Below are 21,426 nucleotides of genomic sequence, written 5' to 3'. Positions count from 1 at the left end.
AGGACAAATTCATGGTTTCACACAATGCCAATAAGCAGTATCCACTAAACTGTAATTACACCATGCTCAATAATGAGACAGAACATTTCTGCATAATATAAACACCAGTGGTTATGCATTCATTACATTTTATTTATTCATACCTTTACATTTTACGTCATCCTCCGTCCAATTTGCTAAGGACCCCCTGGTGGCCCCCACTTTAAAATCACTGCATTAGTCCACATTGCAGCAAGAACTTCATTGCTTGGCATTTTATCCTCCCATTCTTTTAATTTTAGCAGCGAGCCCGAGAGATAAACTCCTTCCTGACGTTTGCCAGAAATGCTGCCAAGTTATTGGTCTCCTGAAGCCGGCTTTCCAAGACTGGCAAACACTCAAGCACGGGGTCACTGGATACAACTGTAGAAATTGAAATTTTAATTATAGAAGCCATTATGGATGGTTGTTGCAGGGTAAGACTGGTAATATTTCATATTTTCATTATTGTACATAAATCTTATGAAAAGACCAAAACAGCTGTGAAGGTGTCCGTCTCTTAATACTTTTGACTTCCTTATTCTTTCAGTGGCACTGCTATGATATGATACTTCATAATGAAAACATAAATATTTAAAATACATCATAAATATATAGTTTAATTTATTAATAATTTCCCACAACAGCTGGGTAATATATTTTTAAGCAAATCTTATTAAAACAGGAGTGCATACTTCCTTCGTTAGGGACTATTTTCAGTTGCCGTTTAAAACACATTTGGTGCTCTAGTGTGTATTTATAGCAGCAAGGCAGTGTATACAGAATTAAATCCAAATAACCTACAGTGGTTGTGTTCATGGGAAGGAACACGTCAGCCAGTGCAACAGTTTGGCACATTTATATATTTTTAATAGTTTTTGGACAATAGTGGAGCTCTATGACAGAGAAAATATAAGATATATGAGGCTTTGGCTACACAGGCAATACTTGTGAGTATGATCAGTTAATTGTTAGTTTTGGTTTTATTATGGCATTTGTGACAATAAGACAAATATGGAATATTGTCAGCAACATTTCAATAAAGACAAAGTTATAGTTTAATTCAACTGCATTAAATTATACTATTACAATATAGTTTTCTAATATACAGTATGTGTGTGTAACTTACTCTGGTATGATCCGTCTTCTTTAATCCCCATTGTGACAACATAGGCGCTGTCCTGGTCTGAGGGGTTGATATTCCGGAAAACAAACTGCAGCTTTTCACCTATACAAGGACAACAAACACATTCTGTAAATTCTGAAGTCATAGTTACTTCAAATGGAGAGTTATGGCTTTACCTGAGACAAACTACAATAACTGTTATGTGTATTGATTGCTCCTAATTAATTCATTTATATTTAGAAAAAACAATCATTAATAATAGAAACAGGATTCTAGAAAGATACTGAATACAGATATGCATGTTTGGCATACCTTTAACCAACTGTGTTTTGCCAAGGATTGTTCGCATCTCCATCCCTAAATGATCTTGAAAGACAACTCTGGCTTTTGAGAGATTCCTCAGTCTGTCTTTGTTTGCTTTATTTTGAGACTCTATTACTGAAAGAGGAAAAAAAAGCAAGGGAAAGGGTCAGTTACTAAAACAACTTATTTTACAACCACAAAATTAATTTGTGTAATCTACAGCATTCATTTCATTTTGAAAAATAAACTTACACTCTTTTCTCTTAGCTTGATCTTCTTTAAGTTTCTCTATCTTCTGGATGATGTCGTCTTTCTGCATCTCCTTCTGCTGAATCTCAGATATCATTCCAGAAATAGCTTGCCGTTTCCCTTTCAATGACGCATTCTTTTGTACCATGTCTGGGGGACAATCATTGCATCAGCAGAAATACATTATCAAATAAAAAATGAAGCTGCATTACAACTTGTTGTTCCAAACAAGTATGGGTCATTAGTGGGTATCAGATAACAAGGATATATTCAGCACATGAAAACTGTTTAAATGCTGAAAAACAATCTTGTAAACATAAAAACGCACTGATGAATGCATTAACTCACCTCTTTTGAATGTCTGTATTGTCTCAAACAGCATCTCATCATCCTTACATTTCTTTAAACATGTATCTGCACAAAAGGGAAAAATATTTTTTTATTGAAGGCAAACTGATTTAACTAGATTGTTTACTGTATGAATTATAAGTTCAAACATTACTGCTTATATTTGATTTAAGAATTGACCCCAGGAACAAGGCAACAACTAATGTGGATCCCAAAAAACAACATCTCAAACATACCTAGTGCAGACTTCACAAACTGTCGGTGGGACTGGCACAGCTCTGTAGTCATGTCAATGATCTCCCCATATGTTTTCAGCTGTTTATTGTGGATCTCCTCCATAGCACCGGTGAACCTGTCACTCATGTTTGGGTCGGTGATGGACGTCATGATGTTCACAATCTGCAACAACAAAAAACAGATGGCAAAATAATTATCATGTAGACATAGAAATAATATTACTCTCAGCTTGCAGAGCAGTTTTTGTACGTTGAGGTTGAAGCTAAGAAATGAATACAAAGGGGGCAGTGTTTTTAGGGAGGGTGCAATGCAGTACACTTGTAAATACTACTATTATGTTAAGACTAGTCCATAAAGTTAAACAGTGTAAAAAGGCATGGCACACACCAGAACTATCACCCACTGCCATATATATATATATATATATATACACACACAGTACCAGTCAAAAGTGGTACTGTGAAGAATCTAAAATATAAAACATATTCTGGTTTGTTGAGCATTTGTTTGTTTACCACATAATTCCATGTGTGTTCCTTCATAGTTTGGATGTCTTCAATATTAATATACATGTAGAAAAACAATAAAAATAAAGGAAAACCATTGAATGAGAAGGTGTGTCCAAACTTTTGACTGGTACTGTATAAATAAATAAATAAATACAGGAATAAATAAATAAATGAATAAATAAATAAATAAATACAGAAATATTTAAATGCATTAATAAATGCAGAAATAAATAAATAAAAGAATATATAAATAAATAAATGCTGAAATGAATTAATAAAACCATTGTGTGATAAGGTGTGTCCAAACTTTTGACTGGTACTGTATGCCTGCAAGCATTTATGGTTGATATGACCAGAAAGGGAATTAAAACAAAAAGAATAGCATTGCATTAACAGCAAAGCAATGTCAAGTGATCTAGCTGTTTGACACTTTGGTAAAGTATGTAGAAATGGCCCCCGGGTCTGGGTCTGGGTCTGGGTTTGGGTTTGGCTGGTCAAACGTTTACTCAACTTCCTTCTTGTCAGTTTGGTTGTTTAAACGGCGCGAAACAACAACGGCCGTTACCTCCCTGTAAAGCGTTACTCGGCAACCACAACAATAGCCGTTTAAGTTACCTAGGCAACCCCTATCAGCCCAGACCAACGGGTACAGTGAGCAGGTTAAGCGCTGGTCAACTGTAACGGTTAACGTGAGCTGACGTAAACCGTAGTTTGCCATATTTCGCGTTAGTTAACGTAAACTAGGAAATGAAGCAAATGGACGTAAACATTGGAGAATTGTTTGCGTTACTCACGTGTTTTGATGAGCGGCCTATAATTTCTGTGAATTACGTCTTACTACTGAACCAGTCGTTATTTTCAAATATCCGCGGTCTGCATACCGGGGGGGAGGGGGAGGGGCGGGGACTGAACACCGGAAGTGACGTTTATGTATTTCTCTTCTTTTTTGGTTTTCAAAATGACGGTTGTCATGGAGAATGTTGCATTTGCGCCATCTAGCGTTAGTGCTTTAGAATTACAATCTCCCCTTACAAAGTAAAACCATATTCATAAAAAATAAAATAAATGGCTGATGAATAAACTAGGTGTGTATTATCAAAGTATGTTTTTAATACTCTGATTTCATATGTTTTTATGTACTTTCTAAAATCCCTGATGGTAATGTAGTGTTTCTCTGTAAAATGAATCCTTTATTAGTCCCACAGCGGGGAAATTTACAATTTGTAAAATTGTAAGCCATACAGTATGTACCAATCCTGTTTGTTTAATTTTTTTACTTCGAGCTTCCCTGAGTAACCCTGTGTTTCAAAGCTATGAATTGTGGGTAATTCCCTCAGGCAAAGTATGCAGGAATGCAGACGTACAGAAAGTGTGCATTATGGGTTCAAAATGTCTGTGAGAAAGCCTTCAAGCCCTAAACTCTCACAGAGAATGGACAATTCAAAGCCAGAGTTCCTACTTGAGAGCTCAGTTGTGTACACTTGTCAAAGAAACATTCTTTTGTCACTTCAGCCACAGGACGTTACCTGTCAATCACAAGGTAGCCACGTATCGTCTATTGGACTCTAAATTGGACCATGATTTACAAAAGGAACATTGTGCTGTATTGAGGAAGACTTGAAACTTGAGAGAATATAAATGTGTCTTTACAATGTTTACCTAGGTAATAAATAAAATGAAAAGAAGGAGATCTACAATCAGAGATATTAAGAACAAGAGGAGTTGCCCCCTGATGGCCCTTAGAAAAAATGCAAGTTTAAGAAACTTACACATTGGCTTCACTTTTCAACCAAATCAGATTATTAACACTTTCAACTTTTGTTTCTTAAGTTTAATACATGGCTCGTATAAAGGTGATAAAGCATGTCCATGAGTGAATGTTTAGCACTCTGCACTATTGCAGGTTAATTATGTTTTTTCTTCCCTACAAATAGCTAAATGACACTTTTAACAATTTAATGTTTTTTATTTTATAACTTGAACAAATAATGTGGCTACTTTACCATACTGTCATTTCCTGCAAACCATTTAAATGTAGCTAAGGGCACCTTGAAGTTACCACAATACAACTTATATCTTTATTGAGATTTTACACCACCTTGTGGTGAAACTGAGTAAGTTTGAGTGGGCCCAAACTACCCAACATCAAGTTTAAAATACTGAAGCCTATAGACTATCAGAATACCAATTTAAATATGCAGGTACTCTTACACAGATGACTGTGCTTTTGAAATGGGAAGAAAACATGATAAAGGGTAGGCTGCTGATTGGTCCTGTGACATTGTGCTCTCAGCACCAAGGCAAAATAAAGTACTCAGATAGACAGATGTTCCTTCAAGCTTGGCTTAGCAAGTACCCTTCGCACTTAGGACCATTACATCACTTACCAGCCCTCATGTGCCACTAGATGCTGATCAACCACAGATGGTGGGAAAAGCTCTCTGCCTAATCTAGGTACATCAGAGACTCTGTTCTACCACACTACATTGTGGCTGATTAATATCTTAAATTGTCTGAAGAAACTAAGCAAACCATGAGAGATTATGTAATCCTCACTGAGCAAGATACACATCCATCGTCACTGTTTGAAAAGTATGTTAACCTGATGTACCACATTGTTACACAGAACATAGTATTGGTAACTAAGAAATACATGGCAGGTGATTGGATGAAGAGCAAAAACATATTTTCTATCTAGAAAAGGCTTTCAGTATTATTCTTTGCTATTCTTCTTGAAAATATTCTCCAGTTCGGATATAACTGATGCTATTGCAGTTATGGTTTAAACGAGTTGGTGATTGGTGGAACAGTGGAAAGACTAACATAGAGATTTTTAATGAGTTTTTTGTTTCTGTCGAGTTCAAATGAAGTGTGTTTTACGATGATCAGTGGAGTCTGGTGACTTTAAAGGTAAGCATCTTAATTGTATGTTTTGCAGGTTAGAATCATTTTTCAAATTCCTGTTGATTTTATTTATTTTTCAATGGGTCGAAACTTTTCATTTAAGACAATCAAATAAGAATATCGGACAAGTAAAAACACAATGTGAAGATCCAGTATATTTATTTGGACTGTTTGGAAAAGTATGCATTGATTGTCAGGACTTAAAATGTTCTCTTTGAAAGCTATTTTAAAAGTGAAGTATTAGGGCACTGCATGATTTCAATTGTACAATAATATATATATATATTTATATAATTCTATATTTCATCATATGCAGGTGTCTAGCTGATAGGAGCGCCTGTTGTGACCAGTTTATAATAGGCGCCCTTCTTGGCCATGAGATTATCATGAGTGTCTTGCTCTATGACGGCTCCATTAGACATCACTGCTATGATGTCAGCAGTCTGAATTGTTGACAGTCGGTGAGCGATGGTAATGCAGGTTCTTCCTTTTCTCGCCTCATCCAGAGCAGACTGGACAGTCTGAAGGGAAAACACAGCTGTGTCAGGATCCCTTGTGTAAGTATGTGGAGATTTATATCATAAAATGTTACACTCATACAAAGAAATAACTTGCTTTATGTTCGTGTTGTTTGGTGGTGTTTGGAAATGCCTTACCTGTTCACTCTCTGTGTCCAGGGCAGAGGTAGCTTCATCAAGTAGCAGGATCTTTGGGTTCCTGACGATGGCCCGGGCAATGGCGATGCGTTGTTTTTCTCCTCTTGACAGCTGGGAGCCCTGGGCACCAACCTGGGTCTCATATTTCTTAAAATTCGTAAAATGTATTGAGAGAAGGAGAGAAAGCGAAAGGTCACAAGGTCAACTGATGAACTCGACAAATTCAATCAAATGCACAAGATAATTTGATGCCAACACCTAAGGGCAGAGATGTTATACTAAATAGGGCAAACATAGGAAGAACATTTAAGGTGTCACTCCTTACTGGGCTCTTTTTACAAAATCGTTATATACATAAAGTATGTTCAAGTTCTTTCCCATCGGTAGTACAAAGTATTTCACCCCCAGGAGTCTATCACTGAATTCTTCAAATGTCAAGATATATAGAAAGGCAGTAACTTAATTTAGATACACAAAGATCAACAACATCAAATATAAAATGATGCTAAAACTATTAGGTATTACATTTTCTTCTACATAATAAAGCTGCAGTTTTCGGAGCTCTATATGCAAGTTCAGCATAGAATTAATATCACAATCAAATTAGCTACCAACAAAGCCTCAATACTTGAAGTGTGTTTGATTTACACTTTATTCTTGTATGAAAGAGTGTCTTACAATATCAAACTAATAACCAGGATTTGCAATGTCAATGTATGTAAAACTTCCACTCACATCTGGTAGTGTCATCACAAAGTCATGTAGGAAGGCTTTCTTAGCGGCCTCAATAATCGCTTCCATGTTGACACTGCATGAGTTATCTCCATACTGAATATTCTCCGCTATGCTGCAGTCAAACAACACTGGCTCCTGGGACACTATGCCAATCTGAGATCTTAGGAAGGGCACATTGACTGTATGAGATGGGCGACCATCAATCATCTGAAAATAAAAAGATAACATAAGTAAGACTTTGGCATTGATTGAAATCATTTTTTAATCAGTGAAATTAATGTCTAAATCAGTCTACATACCACTCTCCCACCATCAGGGTCATAGAACCTTTCCAACAGTTGAACACTTGTGCTCTTCCCACAGCCGCTGTTCCCAACAAACGCTAGAGTCTGACCAGGCTTCACAGACACAACCAGGCCGTTCAACACCTGGACGTCTGGTCGAGTTGGGTAGGTGAAGTTGCAATTGATGAACTCTATTTCACCTTTGAAGTTATCCTAAAGATGAAAAACTAGGCTCAATATTCGAAAATAACATAACGGCAGAATTACATCCCATTAGGTATTATTCTGTCTTATTTATGGAATTCACCAACCCATTTCTCTCCATCTGTGTGGCTTATGCTGATTTTAGGAACTCGGTCCAACAGTTTGAAAAGCCGAGCAGCAGCAATTTTGGCTTTGGCATAATCTGGAGTGAAGGAGGACGCTCTGCCCAGTGCTGTCCCACTGATGACTACAGCTGTAATCACTCTGGAGGAACACCGTACAGGCACTGGGTTGATGTTTGGTAATCACATCACAACACATAAAATAGATTTGAATATTGGGTCTGAAAAAGACCAATTTTCTCATTGAAAGAAAAAACAACTTCACCAACCTGAAAACCAACATGTAATGCAACCCCTCAGACTTAACCAGATAGCCTCCATATCTGAAGGAAGCAGCATATGCCATGAAGATGACACACTGGGAAAAACTGAAACAAAGCCCGTAGATGTTGGCTTTCTTCCTGTAGGATTTAAATGGAAGAACAAGTTTCTGCTCATATGATTCCACAAATGAGTTCTCTTTGGCCAAGCCTGCAATCGTCCTGATGTTTGCAAGAGCCTCACTGGATACCTGCGGGGGGGGAAAGTTAAGATCCTTTACTGTAGCCCTTGGTTCCTTAGAGAAATGCATATCAATGGGCATACATGGCAAATGTTCTGCGGAGCTTACCCGACCTGCTGCTTCCATGGCGTCTTTATCTTCATTTGCAAAACCTGTCAGCATTTTAGCTTGGAACACACCGGACAGCCCGATGAGTGGCAGGAAGCACAAAATTACCAAAGTTAACTTCCAGCTGAAGTATAAAGCAATGATGAAAGACGCTCCAATGCTGGTCAATGAGTTCACGATCATGCCAATCTGAGATCCTGTTGCCTGAAAAAGCAATACAAGCCGCAAAACAATGTTGTAATTACTGTACAATACCAAACCTATATTTACCTACCTTTTTGTGTTATAAATAATGTGAAATAAGCATACAGGCCTTTGTGGTATATTTTCTGGTCTTTCACAATACAGCTAAGGACCCAAATAGGATACAGGAAGCAGATGGACAGGATACCAGGGGCCAAATGTGATTAAGTGTGTAGAATGACGGAGCCACATACATTATCTTGACTTCCCCCCCAAATGTGATTAACATGTACCCTATATAATGAGGTGTAAGAGCCCGAAAGTGAGGGAACTCACAGATTCGACTCGAGACCTCCGGGCGCTCTAGACGTCCGTCATGACATGTGTTGCTTGTTTGTAATAAACTTTATTATACCAGCAAGAACAGTGTCCGCGGAGCATCCTTCCTCATCACTTCAACAGCACTGTCGCATGAAAGATACGACACCTTTAAATAGATTACGTACCCCCTGCACCATTGATGCATCAGTGGCCAGTCTAGTGGTCAAAGCTCCAGGGCTGTTTCTGGGGTCATCAAACCAACCAATCTCCTGTCTCATCATAGCCTGGAAGCCCACTTTCCTTAGACGGCGGGTCAGCAGCTCTCCAGACTTGGCAAAAGCATATCCCTTTAACATTTAATCAGAGTCAGTCTACATGTAAATTCAATTTTTTTTAATATAAAATTGACAATGAGATATATACTCTAAATGTCTTAATTATTCTGCAAATTCTGATGCAAACCTGTAAAAACTGGGAGAAGAAACTAGTCACAGCCACAATGCAAAACAGAATACATATCCCGTTGATCTGTTTCCTCTGTTCATTCAAGTCAGTAATAGCAAACGTCTGCAAATACAAAGATCATATAAGTAATTTGCACTTCAGCCAACTACATCAGCTTGTTAAACAGAATATATGAAATACACAACCCCACCCCAATAATTTGGCTGAACAGGATAGCATAGATGGGGTTGACAGAGCCGTTGACAGCTGCTCCCAGCGAGCCAATCAGCATGTAGGGCCATTCTGGTTGGTTGTACTTGAGGATACGTGCTACTGGGGCAGGCTCTACAAATTCATCTGGATCGTCCTCATATGTCTGTAAAAACAATACATATTGGAGCTATTCATTTCCACAAGATAGTTAGAAACAGAGTAAATGTATTACACAGCATAAAAGAGAACCTCAGTACATTTTCTGTTGAGAACTGCTTGTCTGAAAAGATCATGAGGTTGTCTGGTAATGTGCCATTTGACAATTTGCTCTGAGATCGTAGTCGAACGGAGCCCCTACAGGAGTAACATTGAGAACATCAGATTATGTTTTATTTTATAATTTTATTTTGTAGTTTGTCTTATTTGATTTTTTTTTAGCTCGAATTACTTTACCTTTTACTGGATGTGCAGATAGGCGCTTTAGGATCAAAGTCTTCTTCAAGAGCTTCACTGATCGCATCTGGATGGAAAAAATCAATACAGCTTAAATACAAGTATTGAAGCTTCTGTTGCCCTTCAACAGACACAGGAAAGGTTTACCCATTTACTCCTGCCGACTGCAGAGGGCTTTGTAATGTGCTGTTTGAAACAATCAGGGTGGACCCACCAATCTCTTGTGATACTGGGAGGAATGTATGGCCTGCGTCCCTCTAACATGGATTATAATACAAGTTTAATTTAATACATATTTTGCCTTCTTCTCAGCGTTCTTTCCAATTAGGTCTGCCGCCAACTCAGGCTTTGCCATGTTGAGAGCCGTGTGGAGTCAATAGATATGCTTTGAATTTTGTAATTCTGCAACTTTTAGTCATTATATAAGCCTCTCCAGCAAACTGAATATAATTAAGGTTTTGGACTGTTGGCTGGACATAACAAGACACTTAAAGTTACCTTGGACTCTGAGAAACTGTGATAGACATTTGTTACTGTTTTCTTGAATTTATACATAGATAGATCCAAAATTAATAATTGGCAGATTAATCTATGATGACTAATAGTTGCAGGCAACCTAATGTAATGATGAGCAGCAATAAATACATCTTACCTTTAGTTGTGTTGGATGTGCCTTGATTCTGCAGGGTGACAAGAGTGAAGTAGACGCCTTGCCTTTCTAGTAGGTCACTGTGTGTTCCCTTCTCCACAGCCTGTCCATGCTCAAAACCAATAATGACATCTGCATTTCTGATCGTGGAAAGACGATGGGCTACAGAAATTGTTGTCCTGCCCTTGCACACCTGCACAAATACCAGTTATTAGGGTAATTCCACAAAACAGGATGTATAGCTGAAGTTAATGGTCAAAATGCACTAAATTATGTAGACTATGGACAAAGAGTAGCTCACCTTTTCCAGTGCCTTCTGGACAACAGCCTCACTCTCATTGTCTAACGCAGATGTGGCCATATCTAGCAGCAGGATCCTTGGGTTTCTGATCAGAGCTCGAGCGATAGCAATCCTCTGCTTCTGTCCTCCACTCAACTGCCCTCCACCCTCTCCGACCAGAGTATCAAATTTCTGGTGGAAAATAACAACATGATAACTTTATACTGCACAAATTCACATATTTGACTGTGAAACTGTATGCACTGTAATTTTCCTTATTATATTTAAATATGTAAATGTACCTGTGGCAGATCCATGATAAAATCATAGGCATTAGCCTCTTTTGTCGCCTGGATGATGTCTTCCATGGTGACTCCAGGTCGACCATACCGGATGTTGTCTGCAATGGTTGTAGAAAACAGCATTGGCTCCTGCTCTACAATACCAATGAGAGATCGGAGCCACTGGATGTTTAAAGTACGGATGTCGTGGCCGTCCAAAGTCACCTGAGAAGGAGAATTATATATGTGACATTACACTGAAGCCTTCAAACTCTCCTCTGGTGTCCTGTGTGTCTGTTCAGTTGCTAAGATTGTTACCATTCCTTCCTTTGGGTCATAAAACCTTTGGATGAGCTGGATAGTGGTGCTCTTTCCAGATCCACTTGGTCCCACAAAAGCAGTGGTTTCTCCTGCTTTGATCTGCATGCTCAGATCATTTAAAATCTGAAGAATAGTTTGCTTTTTATCAGTTAAATATTGAGAAGGGAAAAATGAACACAAAGAAATGCGTGTTGAAGAAATGTACCTTGACTTCAGGCCGGGATGGGAAGTAGAAAGTGACATTATGGAACTCAATGTCTCCTTTTACTCGGTCTAATTTGTGACCTTCTTCTGAGAAACAATCAATTTCTGGTTCCTGTGAGCACAACAGCACAGATTTTTTTTTTTTTTTACAATGAAGAGTCTTCCTCTTCAAATGTTCTGTTTCAAATCTGTATTGTATCTGCAATAAATTCTTAAGCAGCATTCAGATTTTACCCGGTCAATTGTGTCAAAGATGTTTTTCGCTGCAGCACGACCAGAAGCGAAGGCCTCCAGGCAGGGTGAGGCCTGGCCCAGGTTCATGGCTGCCATGAGTACTCCAAAGAACACCTGGGGGGAAAAAACAGCAGCCACATTGTGAATAAAAGCCACTGACTTTTAAACACTTATATTATATGATATAGAGTATCAGCAGTTGAATTCATTTATTATCACATACCTGAATAAGAGAGCCAGGAGAAAGCTCCTTGGTGTCTATGACCAATTTAGATCCGTACCAAAAGGCCAAAGCGAAGCAAAAGAAAATGATGCACCACAGGTATCCTTGGAAAATGCCTATGATCGTGCCCTTTTTCACACCCCAGATCTGAGCTTCTGCAAGTTTTGTGTCATATCTGTACAAATGTCACATTTTAGTTTCATTTAGAATCATGAGGTTATGGCTCATCAACATTTGCAAAGCAGGACAACTTCTTGTGATCTTAAAAAATTACAAAATAAACCTTTCAGCTTCTTTTTCCTCCCCACCAAACGCTGCTACTGTCCTGATGGATGACAGGACCTCATCAGCCACTGACCCTGCCTTTGCATAGGACGTTAGCTCTCGTCCTGTCAGCCTGGCCACAGCCTTCAGCAACAAGAAATACACAAAAACATTAGAAAACATATTTATCATCAGTTGGCCATAGGCTCAAATCCCCATTGTGTGACCTCATTCAGCGATAGATAGGGACTAAAAGAACATTTATTCGTATGAAATCTTAACACTTTTTTGTGACATATGATATCACACTCTGTAGCATACTCCCTTCCAGTAAGAAATCATTGTTTGATTCCCAACTTTACCATTGCCATTAGTCCAGCAGCTATTCCAATCAGCGGGCTCACTGCTATGACCACCAAAGTCAGCTTCCATCCACCAATGAATCCAACCATGAAGCCAAACACGAACGTAGAGAGCCTCTCAATGAAGATAGACACCTGGTCAGCAATGGCATTGTTGATCTTGTTGATATCACTGTAAAATAAAATAAATGCTATTCTGTATGAGACATTCTCTCAGCTATGAATCGATAAGAGCCTGATCTTTAAGAGCCACAACTTACTCTGACATCCTTGTGTTCAGTTCACCAACAGAGTTGCAGTCAAACCATCCAATCTCCATTTGCATTACTTTTCTGAAATAAATCTTTCTCATTTTATCAATTTGTCTTGAAGCTGCTGTCACCCAGAAGAAAATCTACGGTGAACAATCAGAGTTGTACAAAAGTTATTTTTGTGAGTAACATGCAACACGGTCATAAGCCATAATTTCCAAAGATGGTTTTAAAATTGAGGCTGAATACGTACCTGAAAATAACTAACAAACATAACTCCTAATCCAATCCCAACATAGTAATATGCAAACATGGTCATCTCTGCTTCAATATCCACCCTGCAGAGAGAATAAATGAGAAACAGCCACTTTTCAACTGTAACAACTATCACATAAACAGTTAACTCACGACTTACCCACAGAACACAGAGCTGTTTTCAGCTGTTTCATATATGGAGCCATTTTTCCAATAGATGGTGTTGTTGTTGCATGTCTTATTTTCATCTTTCAATACTTGGACCTCAAGCTCATACCCAACAAACGTGTTTGTCATCCTGCTGTACACCAGAAGCATGAGAGGTAAAGCTGCACCATGTATGAGGGCACACAAACCCCCAAATACCATCATCAATGTGTCTTCACATGTGGCAAACCGAAACTGCAAAAAAGGAATTTGTGGATTTCTTAAATTCAATTTAGTTGTAAGATTTTGCTACCCATTTTGTTTTCATTTGTATTCTTAATGATCAAATCAAAGAAAGGGTGAATAATAGTGGTGTGGGTAAGGATAGCTTAAAGTACATGAGTATTATAAGCTGTCAAGTACATGAGTATTATAAGCAAGTTCAAGTTCCAAAGTACTCATTCAGTAGAAAAATGTCCTCTGTAAGGGATAACATACAATTTTATAAATTTATAGCATGCTTTTATGTAAAACCTTAATCTGTTAAATTACTAATCACGGGTTGTCAAACTAAATGGAGTGGAGTAAAAAAGTAGAAAGTAGCATGGAATAGAAATACTCAAGTAGCATATGAATGTAAAGTAATGTAAAATATACTTAGTTACTTTCCACCACTGTTTGAGAACAATATGAGCAAAAACACAGTACTTACCAGCTGAAAGTATCCAACACTCAGAGCCTTTTCTTTTTTCTTCTCATCTCTGTAACACAAGTACATTAAAGTAACAATAACATAACAACTGCTGACAACGTGTTCTGAAACATACAGTAGAATATTGTGGGAGATGTCAATCAATACAAACTTACCCATTCTCAATGTGTGCTAGAAAAAGAGATAAAGCTTTATTCAGTTACCCATTATTACTTGCAACAATGCTTTTATTGTGTCTGTTCTTTTGCAATGACAATAGATCTCTTACCTCGTTTATCTATATCTGTTGTTGTTGTGAATTTTATTGATTTCTTCATGTTTGCCCCCCTCAGGCAGATGTCCTCACTAGATCACAGATGGTTAAAAAAAATATATATATATATAAATTGTGATTTGGCTGTTAATCAATTGGATTGTCTAGTAGGATTCAAGGAGGCAATTTTCAGAATAATTTAGGTCCATGTCTAAAAAGTTTAAAGAGACAGTTCACCCACAAATCAACAACAACAACAACAAAAAAAATGTGGGGCTATTTATCAATCTAGATTGCTTTGCTGTGAGTTGCAAAGTTTGAGAGATATCTACTGTAGGATTATATGGTATTCTGCTTAAATGCATTTCAAAAACGCAACAGCAATGCTTCTTTATAAATCATCATAAATGGTGTGTGGATGAGCTTGAGTAACAGGGTCATGATTTCTGGGAAGAGACATTGCGGTTTTCAAAATGTATTTATTATGTGGCGCTTTGCGCTCCTCAAGCCGAGTGCCATTTAGTCCCATTATATTGGACTGAAGGCAGACATCTCCATAGCAGACATCTCCAAAAATAGGCAAACATGACATAGATGGTAGAACATGACATTATACGAGTTGTTGGATGATACGAGGTTTTGCTCATGTGAAAAAGTTTCAGTTTTTATCCAGCAGCATGGATGTAAGATGTGAGGAAAAAATACTACAGCAACACACAACTTTGAGCAGCTTACTATACCAATAATAACACGAAAACATTATTCAATTACTGTACATAGACAAAAACAGAAATTATAAGACTCCTGGTTGAACATGAACACAATGTAGCACTTTATTGAGGAAGAAAAGTAAGACATACTGTACCTGGACTTCTCACTGAATGTATCTTCAGATATCCACAAGCACCACTGAGGCTCATCAGAGTAAATTCCTATCTTAACTATTTTCAGGTAACCTATGCCCCTCATTTCCCATTATCTACTCCTCCATTAGACTGATAAGAGATGTGTTAGTAATATGACAGTTCCTAGACTACCTTTGTAAGGAAAAATGCTGTTATTAAAACCAAGTAAAAGTTCAATGACTTAACAACAACCAGTAGGATTTTTACGATGTGTCATTTCGTAATTGAAAAACCTCCCTTGGTCTGTTGACCTATCATAATAAGTGTTAATAAAATTAGTTATATGACTGTAAAGCCATTAGATATTGGCAGGCGCTGTCTCAAAATACACAGAATCCAATAAAAAAGTAAAATAACAAAGGTAGTTACTGTACTAGAAAGGGAAATGCCCAAGCAAATGAGCAGATTTGTAAATTTTAGAAATGTTGTGAGTCATTATTTGATCTATCATCCATTTGTCTCTGTCCATAAATGTAAAACTACCCAGCTGGGTAGAATTTCCTTATTTCAAAGTTAAGTATTAGAACTTAAAGTATGTATATATAAAATATGTTTTGTACTAAAAGTGGTAACGGAAACACATTTCTAGTAATGAACCAGATGTTTGTGGGGTTAATGCCCGCTAGGACATAAAGAGGGCCTAGGTTCGGAATTTGCTCCTTCTTTACAGCCGGTTATTATTCACAACATAGGTGATTGATAATACCACAGGAAGGAGGGGGCTCTGGTCAAACACACTGTGAAAAAAACTGACTGTTTTTGTCTCACATAGTTGAGTTGCCTTGTATGGAAAAGCCTTACAACTATGTGCAAATATATAATAAAAGTATTATCAAGTATATCTAAACTTTGGTATGCCTTTCATGTATTCAGGAGTAGCCTGGTATATTATAGAATGTATATATACGTGCTTGTGATGAAAAAATTGTTGTTTTTCAGACAAGATTAGATATATTGAACAGATAGACCTCCAGTACTTTTCGATTATTTTTGGCTGCCATCGTAGTCCACTATTTTTTTTCATAATGTGTTTAGATACTGAATGTTGCTTTAAATTGGTTTGTTATTTTGATTAAAAAAACCCACTCACTCTTCTGGAATTAGGTGAGAATATTGACACCATGTGTGCGGTAAATATGAAGTCACATCTGGCAGTCGATTAATTAGCTTATCTTAGCTATCTAGCTAGCCCGGCTCTCTCCAAAGGTGACAAATTCCACCTACCAGAAGCTCTAAAGCTCATTAATAAACGTGTAATTTCTTGTTTGTAGATCTGTGCAATAAACAAAGTGTTAAGCGGGTTTTACGAGTGGTTTTTACCTGACTATATATGGGCTGAGAGCAGTGACTTCCTGTAGTCTCCTGGGTATCTGGCAACCTCACGATGACAGCAAGATTTCTGGAAGTTACTTAGAGAGATTTAACAAGGAAAATAACATAGCAAAGAGACAAAGGAGGTCTGTCTTACTCTTTAATAATCTACATAATTGGAAGTACATTCATTTTTTTGTGTAGTTGGGGATCTGTCCTGCTGGTGTGTTGCAGTGAGGGCCAATTTGTTGGTTTGTTGACAAAGCTGACAAATTTGCTGCCTAACTACTTTAACAAAAGCACAGTAGCTGATATAATTAGCCACACTGTGAGGCCAAAGAATTACTGGCTTCACAGTTTCTTCAGCTTATTTTCCACAGTGCCATCTATTCACAGGCAGAGACATGACAATAACCTTATCTGATTGTTTAATACTCAATCAAAGGATGCCGACCTCAAGTTGCTTCTAAATGCTTCCTCAATGTTTTAACACAAAAATATGGTTTGTGGAAGCTTCAGAGAATGTTTCCAGAGGATTAATTTAGTTAAACCATTAAAAAACTTTCAAGGAATGTTTAAAGATCTCACAAAAACAACCCTTTGGAAATTTTCAGGAAATTAATCATTAATAACAGGCTAACTATTTGAACTACAGTATTCTCAGGATGTTCTTTAAAGACTGCACAAAATAAACAAATGTAAATAGCTTTGCATAGGGCCTTAATAGTCTTCCGACCATTCTAAGCACTTTAACACTACAAGTCATTCGCCCAATCACACCCAGTCATAACCTGACAGCAGGGGCTTCCATGCATGGGGACACCTGCCCATCAGGATTAACTAACAGCCAACAGGATAAATTTATGGTTAACTGTCTTTCAAAAACATTACATCAATGTACCTAAAAACGGCTGGGGTGGAAATAATCTCAAGAATGCAGCAATCCAGGTGCACCTTTTCTCTGTTTGGGACTCTCTACTCAAGGATGCTTTGATAAGAAAGATGCTTCTCGCTGAAAAGCATACAGGCAAGCGGCAGTGAGGTGCACTAATCTGAGCTGGTGAAGTCAACAGTTGTTCGGATAACAAGCCATACAATGGTGAGATGTGTGCATGATCAGAAGTGTTCTCAGGTCTTTTCCGGTTTCAGCCTCCAATGACAAGCACCGGACAGCTGCTTCCTAAATCTTTGTCTCATCCAGAGACAAGGTTACCAAACGGGTTCTGTGTCTGTAAGACGGCCTGAAGGGATACTACCATATCAGCAGGGCAATAACGTAACCTTGGCATAATGCAATGCAGAAGATAGGGTCTTGAACTAGTATCTCTTTTCTCATTAAATTACGACTTTATTCTCGTACTATTTCTCAGCAGGAAAACACAAAAAAGTTGATCTGCAGGAGAATAATTATTTGAAAACATACAGAAGCCTTACTGCATTATATTCCGTTATTTTTCTATATTTTAATTTGTCATTTGGCACCTGAATTTTGTATTTCCTATACATAAATTAGGACATTTCCACCATTAATTGATGCAGAAAATGTACGTATTGGAACATAAAAAGTCACCAGGAAATTAAATTAAATTGAATACATTTTCCTTCTTTTGATTTGAAGAGACAGTAATCATTAGTATCATTAGTAACCATGTGGTTCACTATTAATGACATTCAAATATATATGTTGCTACTCGTAAACAAAAAACATATATATATACTTCCTAATATAAACTATGTTGTAAACATTTTTAGCTGCATCTTGCCATTTTTGTATTGTGTAATATACCATGTAATTGATGTTTTTAATTATTCTTGGTGTAATTATGATCATACTATTAATACTGTAAATGAACTATACTATGTCATACGATTTACATGATCTTTGCATTTCTCAGGAGTGTTCTTTTAGCAAAAGCAATACAATCCTGAAAGTTTTCTTTTTACCTAAGGACCTTTTTTTTGTGTGGATGCTGTCAAATGCAAAGCATATTTGAAGTATGTGAAAAATGGGTTGTTGGGCTGCTGTCATGGTGACAAAAAGATTAACTTTGTTTAAATAGTAAGTAGCCAGTATACATTTTGGGGTTATTGTTTTTACTTGTGGGTTTATGGGCTGCTTGCTTGGCCTCCGTCGCTTGCAGCATTCTCCAGAACCGCCCATCAAAACAACTTCACACTCAACATGCGTTCACTGGGTCCTGAGTAATATACCTGTCCTGACACGGTGCTGTGCCGTTCAATTAAGCTTTTAATGAATGAACCATACAATGAACTTGGTGAGTCGCTGAGTTGCTGAAGCACGCCCCTCTCTTCCTTCCTCTCATGTCTTGAGGTCTGCGAGTAGGATGTAGTATCAAATAGTTTACTTAATAATCGCAAATATTTAAGCTGTAAATAATAGTGTAGTTCTTCGGTTTCTGTTTTGCGGCGCAACAGTTAATATTGGTTGCCTCTCGCAGCCATAGAAGAATCCTTTAACGGCTGACTTTCAAGAATGCTGAAACATCAAAGCTGGATCAGGACTGTTATCATGTTAGGATAATTCAGATTCTACCATGGACCGAGTCCTTCGGTCAGAAACTTTGCAAGGAGACCTGTGTGTATTTGCTCACAGGAGAACATGGCTGTCAGGGCTTTCTGCCAGAAAAGGCTTATTTCAACCCAAACCATTATCCTTAACTAAACCAAACCAAGTAGGTTTGTTGCCTAAACCTAAGGAGATTTCTGGCAAAAAGCCTAGAAGGCCAACTTGTCCCATATGCAGCACACTTCAAATACCCACATTCCAATGGACACAATATGGAAACAAAGACAATATGCTTGTAAACTTTCAGTTTATTTACCTCAGTAGTCCGCCACAATCTGAATTCGAACAAATCTGAGGTAATCCAGCTGCTGAATCTTCATGCTTATTGGATATTCAAGGCCTATTTAAAGGTTAGTTCCAACTTTGTGTGGAGTCATGATGATTTAACATTGAACTTTGTGAATTGGGCTGACAAGGCTTGGGCTAACAGGCAAGGAGGGCTGAGTTGTTTGCGGGCACCTGTTGAGCCTCTCATGGACGACATCCAGGTGGGCAACAAAGTGACTCACCCACATCTTCTCTTTGAAATACTGCTGCTGAACTGAGATTTTCTCCAGGAACAGGTTATGGTGCCATGAGTGAGCAGTAAAAAAACAGACCAGGAACACGTCAACATTGGTGAACCGGCTGAACTATGGAAAGACGACAAAGAGACACAAAACGAGGGAGGCAGAGCTAACTGAGCTAAATACACAAGGAAATCAAACACAGGTGTTGCAAAAACAGTGCCAGTCAGGGTCAAGTGCCAAGGGAACTGAAAAAGGATGGCAGACTGGCAGAACAGGTCTGGATTTTAGCAACAAAGGCTGAACCCCTCTGGAGGACTAAGATGGTGCCGGGACCCCTATAGAGGACGACCGTAAAGATGGACCCCCTCTTGAGCCCAACCCTAGGACTTGAGGTCATGAACTGAAGCTGGTGGAATAAGTGAAACTGGTGACTGCTACTGCCGGGCAGGAACAGGAGATACAGGCACTGGTACCTGCTGCAGCTCAGGAGGAAGCAGGTGTGACAGGAATGGCTCTGTAATCGCCTGGCTAGGTGTTAACATGGCTCAGAGAGAAACACAGGGTTTATTGCAACAAAGCTTGGGAGTCTGGCGGAGGTTTCAAAGACCTCCCAGGGAAAGGTGGGTACCCAGGAAAGGGTTTGGGGCTCTTCAGAGACTGTATAAAAGCGTAACTCACAAAATGGGTAAAGAGGTGGATTGGAGCTGAGGCAGGCCCGGGTGAGGAGACATCTAGCAGCTAGAAACCTGTTACAGCACCAACCTGTCGGTCAAGAGACCACACCCTCAATAATGCCTAACTTTAACCTTCTATATCATTTGAGGTGCCAGATCCGAGATTGTGAGCATTTCAATTGGCTCTCAACCGCTCTCAACATGTTCACAGCGAGTTGGCGGCTCAAAGCTTATACTTCCATTAAAATGCTTTCGGTTAGGACAGCATTATTATCTGTGAACACCGTACAAGAGCAGTTCAGAGCGGCAGCTGTGAACTTGCATGACTGGCATGGCTATGTCAACAAAGCACAGAGAAGCTTGGATTACATCACACACAGAGGGAGAGCGACTTCACTCTCTGCTCAGGTAGACATTACTCTACCATTAAACAGCAAAACGTTTTTTGCTGCTATATTAATGTTCAGAATGTAAACGGGTGTGTTGTATCAAAATTCCCCCTCCATTAGCTATAGTGATCAAAAAATGATTTTTGTCCAGGGCTGGGAACATGTTTATTTCTGCTGTAAAGTTGGACATTTTAACATGAGGGTCTTCTGGGATTGACTTGGTTTTGGAGACAGCCTCAAAAGGCCATTTGAAGAACAATTATTTTTGGCACCGCCTTATTCCTCAGCACCGGAGGTAGCCGCTTGGTCTGGAGATGGCTGAGAACAGGTTGTCTGACGGGTCAGAAATCAAAGGCGGAGGCTGGTTGCTCACAGGCTGGAGGTTGGTAAATTGGGGAACAGGCTTGGGGCTAGCAGACAAGGAGGGTTGACTGGTTTGCAGGAACTGGTTGAGCCACTTAAGGGCGACACCCGGGTGGGGAACAAAGTTACTCAAAATATTCCTTTGACAAGTTCTTGTTAACATTTAAAGAAGAGCAAAAGAAAGCATCATGAATGGAAACATTACAAACTGTTTTGGGATTTGCCCAGGACAAGAGGACTCTGAAGTGGGTAATCAAGACCACCCAGAAAATCATTGGTACTCATCTACTGAGTATCAGTGTTATTGGTGACAAGAGGTGCCTGCGACGAGAC

The 21,426-nt window shown here is 38.6% G+C and overlaps 2 protein-coding genes across 2 annotated transcripts; both read right to left on the bottom strand.

Moving 5' to 3' along the window:
* Positions 1-277: 277 nt before the first annotated feature.
* Positions 278-3,677, bottom strand: spc25 (SPC25 component of NDC80 kinetochore complex). Its single transcript, XM_054615273.1, has 7 exons — positions 3,585-3,677; positions 2,281-2,443; positions 2,045-2,110; positions 1,700-1,846; positions 1,457-1,582; positions 1,148-1,246; positions 278-402 (listed from the first exon to the last, which is right to left on the bottom strand). Exons 2-7 carry the CDS (start codon positions 2,429-2,431, stop codon positions 278-280), a joined length of 714 nt encoding a protein of 237 aa, XP_054471248.1. The 5' UTR covers positions 2,432-2,443; positions 3,585-3,677.
* A 2,337-nt stretch (positions 3,678-6,014) lies between these two features.
* On the bottom strand, positions 6,015-13,612 carry abcb11a (ATP-binding cassette, sub-family B (MDR/TAP), member 11a). Its single transcript, XM_054615790.1, has 24 exons — positions 13,453-13,612; positions 13,242-13,324; positions 12,998-13,131; positions 12,738-12,909; positions 12,395-12,519; positions 12,112-12,286; positions 11,889-12,002; positions 11,656-11,766; positions 11,448-11,573; positions 11,151-11,354; positions 10,870-11,040; positions 10,572-10,761; positions 9,920-9,986; positions 9,724-9,820; positions 9,465-9,629; positions 9,272-9,376; positions 8,995-9,156; positions 8,306-8,509; positions 7,965-8,206; positions 7,681-7,837; positions 7,385-7,582; positions 7,086-7,292; positions 6,351-6,497; positions 6,015-6,215 (listed from the first exon to the last, which is right to left on the bottom strand). Exons 1-24 carry the CDS (start codon positions 13,610-13,612, stop codon positions 6,015-6,017), a joined length of 3,717 nt encoding a protein of 1,238 aa, XP_054471765.1.
* Between the last annotated feature and the right edge of the window lie 7,814 nt (positions 13,613-21,426).

Source organism: Anoplopoma fimbria, chromosome 16 (genome assembly GCF_027596085.1).
Source record: "Anoplopoma fimbria isolate UVic2021 breed Golden Eagle Sablefish chromosome 16, Afim_UVic_2022, whole genome shotgun sequence".
NCBI classification, from domain to species: domain Eukaryota; kingdom Metazoa; phylum Chordata; class Actinopteri; order Perciformes; family Anoplopomatidae; genus Anoplopoma; species Anoplopoma fimbria.
This window is presented reverse-complemented; position numbering and strand designations above follow the sequence as displayed.